Here is a 6,232-nt window from a genome sequence, read left to right as displayed (position 1 = left end):
GTTATTCAATTATTCAAGGCACAATGGAAGGGGGAATTCTCAAAATAGCTTCTTTTCCACGACTTTTTAAAAAGTTGATTAGATACTGATTGCGATTGTGATAACTCACTCAAATTTTATATAAATTTGTGTCTATAAATTATAATTTATTTGACATCAAAGCCTCGACGAAACCTAATCGAAGCAAACTATTTCCCTCAACTAAAAATATTATATAAATTATAAACTGATTAAATAGCAATTGATTTGCATCACATCTTATGTTCGTCAAGCTGCGACGGCTCGAATCCAAACAACTCAAATGCAGGATCAGCTCAATATATATTATGTTCTTTTTATTATTATAAACAAATACTAATCAAGCGACTCGAATTCAAGTCATAAGTGCGTTTTCATAAGTTTTTATTTTTAAAAGTGGATTTAGAACCATTTATTCTCCCAAATTTGGGAGAGATTATGCCAATTGACCAAAGATAAACTATCTAACGGATTAATCTATACTTCATCAGGAATGTTTCTCTCACTGAATTTCTCACATTTTTATGAAAGTTAACACATATATTAATAATTCAAAGGTTAATTTTTGACTACATCATAATAGAAAAATACTCCAGTGGTAGTATAAAATAATCCCTATAAAATAATCTCTATCTTTAAACGATATTTTAATTAACATTGTAGTTGCATGTTACCCATTTAAAAATTTATAACGAGGATTGAATAACAATTTGTTAAGTATAATGTTCATCTTTATTTCCAATTGATGCTTACAAAAGTAAAAATGGACCAGCACAAAGCTCGAGTAGTTTGAATCTAACCTGAGATCAAAATTCATACTCGATAGAGCGGCTCGAGCTACCTAGGGTCTCCCTATTGGCGCTCTCGACTCCGCACAATTGCAGCCATTGATGATATGCTTATTTGTGCAGGAAGACTGATTTCCACACACAATAGGCAGATAACCCAAATAGCAAGAAATGTCAAACGCATCAGTCAGAACACATTAATCCAATCAAACATAAGAAGCCTAAACTTAGGTCAGCGGTTAATTTACATAATATCTAGCCAATACCCTTTTACTAGGTACATCCAATTTCATCATCCACCAGCTGTCAGAAACCAGCAAACATAGGAAACAAGTCAAACAACTGATCACTAGGGCAAACCAAACGAAACTAACTTTACATCGATCATTTTAGCATCAGTCATGTCATCACAAAATAACTAGTCGGCTACAAGATGAAACAAACCTGCGAAAAAAATGTAAAACCACATCATGTTGGTGTAGAGATTAAATTCACTAGATCGAAGCACATTAAATGTCAATATCTGATTAAGCTAACCGTTTCCCATGAGTAAATATTGTCGCTACTTAGATAAATGGTTACGTGTGAGCATCTCCTGAAGTCCCAATGCAGAAATGCTTTCACATCCTAACAATTCCTGAAGCTTTACATCGCAATGAATCACCATTGTATTCAGAGGATCCTACATAGTAAAACAAGATTGACATTCAAATCGAAAAAAAAATTGAGGTATTGGACATTGCAGCGCTGCGTCAAATGAATGCACCCGAGATGTTCTGATTCAAGGAAAATGTGGGAGTGCCACAATGAATACACATAACACTAGTCAAAGTCATATAAATTACATTAAGGCTGCGTTAAAAACAAAGATGTTGCTTATAATTATTGTCTTTGACACAGAAATGCTGACAGGTCGTGAATAATGTACCTCCAGCTGGTTAAGTTTAATGTACTCCCAGACACGTCCCAGAGCCTCTGATTGTACCATCTTGCTATCTTCAGTTCCGAAAAATTTTGCAAGAGCATCTGATATTTTCTCGGGAGGAAGCCTGGAATTAGTAGTCTGCTTAGCTGGCTCATCTTCAACTTTTGATTTTTTAGCTTGTCCAGATTCTTCAGAAAACATAAATGTGATAAAAATTGGAATTAAGATTTAAATCAAAATCAATGCAAGTAGAATGTTGATCTTATGTTTATGTTACATACTGGTTGGATCCAGTGGAATAATATGCTTAGCAAGCAATTTATTCATCTTGAACATATCAGTGCAGTCTGTTTCAAAAACCACGCGCAATGGGTCATCGCAGATGATCTTTCTCTTGTTACCAGGGTCTTGAAGATTGTGCTTCCTAATGTATGCCCAGAGTTGCTTCACAATCTGAATTAAAAATAAAGCAACACGATACAGATTTCATATGTTTAGCACCAGTTTCGTAAATCATAATATTGAAACTCATTGAACTGTTTAATCATATCCAAACCTCTGTCCTTGGTAATGCTGGCCCCCCAACAATGGTCTGTAGTTCAGGTGAAATACCACATACTTTGTTAAGACCTCCTGGACCACCTCTTCTTTTGGTTCCAACAGGAGTACTGAAATAAAAAGTGAATGTAATGATTCGGTGTCTCACTGCAACATATTAATAACAAGGTGTATCACATAAAATATTACCAAAACTTAATTTTCAATTTAAAGATCATCTATGTTGCTTTGAAAGAAACTTAGACATCAAATAAGTTTCCAGTCACTGAAGCTAATTTACTTCACCATTCTTGGCTGCCCATATAAAAGAAGGCGAGTGTATATAAGACAAACTGTATGTTGTATATGTACCATCAAACATATTTACAGAAAATGACAAATGACAATAAGGAGAACACTGGGGTAACTTCATGCAAGTGGGTCCCATACATCCAAAAAGTTAGCATATCCCTAGAGAATCTATTAGCTAGAACAGTTGACGCTGATGAAATTTATGTAACGTTTGGTTTTCTATCTACGTAAATGAGTAACAACTCAAGCAATACAACACACTCACAAAATAGCATCAGTTGCTACAACTTTTCCCTGGCAAGATGGACCTTTAATCTTGTGCTAGCATTGGCAGTGCCAAGTAAATTTAATTGCCAAACCCACATGGCCAAATCTTTAATGTATTGTTTGTGCAGGCATTCATGAAAGAAACAGTCGCCACTAGTAGTGTGAATCAAGGTAATCAGGCAGCTCTCCTAACAAAAACCTTGAACATCAGACGGGTCAAATCAAATTAGTTTTTTCGTGGCCTCTACTCGACCATCTTTTCTGTCAATTTCTCATCCAAGTGAAGACCTCTGCTTTCAAAATTCAAACGAGTAGTTTTATGTTGGTGAACTAAGACTCAGCTAACCATATGAAAGTCCCATTGCAGCAATATATACTCTTGGTGATTTTTTTTGGTTAAAAAATCATTATATTATTTAATAAACATCATTACGGCATATGACGAAGTGGTTAAAAACATATCAAACAAGCACATTTTCACATAGCAAGTAAAAAATCAATTAGTTCTTACAAGAAGGAAAATTCACAACATATCAAAATAAGAAATAAGACGCGAAACATAGATGCTAGACAATAGTTACGTCACGAGGAAACTGCACCCTTTAAAAAGGCAAGAGTGAACCATAAAAATCGAAACTTTACCATCTGCGATGCAGTTAAAGCTAAATTACCCACAGAGAAGTTAAATTCGACGGATACCCACTTAATTCATGATTAAAAAAAAAAACAAACCCCACTCCTCGAATTTGTGACATCCAAAATGAGTGGATAACGTACCTTCCTTTCGGAGCTTCAGCAACATTTGCCGCTGCGTTCTGAGCGGCCCCTAATTTCCCCTTCGCCACCGGCAGCATCGTGGGATCAAGGTGTTGTTGCACTTGCGTCCCCGGCGGAGGAGCATTATTCTGCGGCTGAGGACCCTGCTGCAGTGGCTGTTGCTGAACATCGAAATGGGGACGAAGAAACTGCTGGGAAAGAAAGGTATTCGGGAATTGCAGGTATGATTGAAGGGGCAGGTGGTCCTTAGGCACGGGGTGCGAGCGGAGGAGGTAGGTAATCTGGTCCTTGATAAACCCCGCCTTGTGGGAGAGGTCCAACCCTAGCTTCGCTTCCAACTGCTGCACGACGCTGTTTAGGGAAGTGACGGCGTTAGGGTCGGACTGGCGAAGCACCGTCTCCACGCCTCGGGCTATCTCTTGATCCGACACCATGTATGTTGGAATTTTCAAACGGGAAATTAAAACGGCTCTTCCCTCTTATCTGTCTCTTTCTTCTCTATCTGGAATCTCACTTTTAACGTTAATTTAAATTTAATTCATCGAGATCGAATTACTAAAATACCCTTGTGTCAGCTTTATATTTTGTTGTGCAATGACATATGTAACCCCAATTATTCGGAAAACTTGAAGTGAATTTGGAGGGTGGCGCTGATGCATGTTTGAAGTCATTTTACAAATTGGATTGGGTTGGATTTTGGATTAAACAAACTTGTTTTCATATTTATTATTAAACAAAATAAGCTTTGTCTGTAATTCAGTTGTCTCCCGCAGTCCTATTCCAGCCAACTGGAACTCAATTTTAGTAGACTCAAATAGGGTTCCAGTTTTGGACTTGAATTGAAGTTCACTGAAACCTTATCCAAGTCCAACAAAATTGAGCTCAATGCACTCGAATTAAAGTTCAGTAAGCTTGAATTAAAAGTCAACTAGAACCCCACCCAAGTTGATCTCAGTAGACTTGAATTCAAGTCCAGCGGACATGAATGGGGTTTCAGTGTACTCGAATTGAAGTTCAATGGAAGAACCACATCATTGTCCACGAAAGTTGAGCTCAGTGGACTTGAATTCAAGTCCATTGGACCTGCTAAGATTGCTTGAATTGAAGTACGCTTGAGCCACATCAAAATTCATCAGATCTCCGCGTACTTGTTTTCAAGTGAAGTGAATTCTATTATTTTCAGTCATTTTGTTCCTTTTTGGTTATATGTTTTCTAATGTTGATGATCTATAAATATTTCTTAGGTCATGAGAGTTACTAACATTGTATTTTCGTTTTAGGGGTCCAGAGATAAGACATGTCATTCATTTTGAGGTTGCACGAAATGATAATGCGAGTATATATGATTTTGTAAGGAGTAGAGACATGTGATGAATTTTCTGATCATAATGAAATTCAATGTCGTGATGAGTACTTTGAAAAGATGTTTATTATAGATTAGGATAATAACAATGAATTATTGAAGATGTTCATGAAGATACATCTCTAGTGGACATTTAGAGTAGAATTTTGTAGAACAAGTGGTCTATGGGGATCGAGATTTGTCATTTGATTACGATGGCACGTTTTAATTCACGGGTGGTTTCAGCCTTTCAGTTGGCCAAGAACTCGCTAACAAAGAAGATGTGAAATATGAATTGTTAAATAATGCTATTAAAGCATATTTTGAACACATGTGATCTTTCTCATAGACGCAGAAGACATCGGCAAGGGACTTCATCCACTGGTTTTTTGCTACAATACACTTTCCTACCTTGCATCGACGGTGATTCGCTCTATAAAATGATCACCAGTAGGATCTTCAGATACATCAGACATGAAGTATTCTGACTGAATCTTCTCAGTTGTAGGAAATAACATCCCAACTATACCCAAGGCCGTGCTTATTAAGAGTCAAATGAGTCCAATGACTCAGGCCCATCTCTTTTTTGGGGCCCAAAAATTTTAAAAAAAATTTATCATATATAATATTAGATAGCCCAAAAAATAAAGGGTTATTTTGGGATTTTAGCCTTGGTCAATACAAATAATTAATTATTGTTATATAAAAAATATAAGTAAATTAAAACTTAAACATATTCATGAGCAAGTAGCTTTTTTTGAAACGATTGATAAAATGATCTTAACTCGCTTAAAAAACTACTAGTTTATCGGAACATAAAGCTATTTTTTAATTTTATTTTTGGTTGATTTAGCTACATCTGTTATATTATTGGTTATTAACTAACTTATATAAATATAGCAATTAACAAGCACTTGTTACAAATTTTTAATGTGTTTTAATTGTACTCGATCACATTCGGGATTGAAATTGATTTGTAGAAACAGATAAATAAGCGCACACGTACACAACAATACCATAGGCACATCAGACATCACACAAACTGATCAAAATACTCTACCACAGTTTTATATTCAACCTCTGGATACAGCTCCGAGGCCTCAACCCCGAACGACGGCTCGATCTCGAAATATGTTTGATCCCACTTCACAAAAATCGAGTGGTTGATTGAGAAATATGAAGACAAGCAAATAGGTTTCAAAAAAGCTCGATTTGAACAGTTTCAAAAATATGAAGAAACATTTGGTTTTTTGTTCAATCTAGAGA

At 36.1% G+C, this 6,232-nt stretch overlaps 1 protein-coding gene across 5 annotated transcripts; it reads right to left on the bottom strand.

Annotated features, from left to right (window-relative positions):
* Positions 1-709: 709 nt before the first annotated feature.
* LOC140980560 (uncharacterized) lies at positions 710-4,115 on the bottom strand. 5 transcript variants are annotated; one of them, XM_073446473.1, is made up of 6 exons: positions 3,625-4,115; positions 2,288-2,399; positions 2,013-2,184; positions 1,768-1,919; positions 1,373-1,488; positions 710-1,250 (listed from the first exon to the last, which is right to left on the bottom strand). In XM_073446473.1, the coding sequence occupies exons 1-6, from the start codon at positions 4,056-4,058 to the stop codon at positions 1,214-1,216; spliced, it is 1,023 nt and encodes a 340-aa protein (XP_073302574.1). In that variant the 5' UTR covers positions 4,059-4,115; the 3' UTR covers positions 710-1,213. The 5 variants fall into 5 exon arrangements, with proteins under 5 accessions (XP_073302574.1, XP_073302556.1, XP_073302554.1 ...); XM_073446455.1 differs by having other exon boundaries at positions 711-1,250; positions 1,735-1,919; positions 2,013-2,175; XM_073446453.1 differs by having other exon boundaries at positions 712-1,250; positions 1,735-1,919.
* Between the last annotated feature and the right edge of the window lie 2,117 nt (positions 4,116-6,232).

Source organism: Primulina huaijiensis, chromosome 1 (genome assembly GCF_012295235.1).
Source record: "Primulina huaijiensis isolate GDHJ02 chromosome 1, ASM1229523v2, whole genome shotgun sequence".
Lineage (NCBI taxonomy): Eukaryota > Viridiplantae > Streptophyta > Magnoliopsida > Lamiales > Gesneriaceae > Primulina > Primulina huaijiensis.
Note: the sequence above shows the minus strand (reverse complement) of the source record. Positions and strands in the feature narration are given on the sequence as shown.

Coding starts and splice junctions, on each gene's coding strand:
- LOC140980560 (XM_073446453.1), bottom strand. CDS start 4,058: ATGGTGTCGGATCAAGAGATAGCCCGAGGCGTGGAGACGGTGCTTCGC. Junction 2,400..3,624: donor GCTGAAGCTCCGAAAGGAAG/GTACGTTATCCA, acceptor TTTTTATTTCAG/TACTCCTGTTGGAACCAAAA. Junction 2,185..2,287: donor CAGCATTACCAAGGACAGAG/GTTTGGATATGA, acceptor TTTTTAATTCAG/ATTGTGAAGCAACTCTGGGC.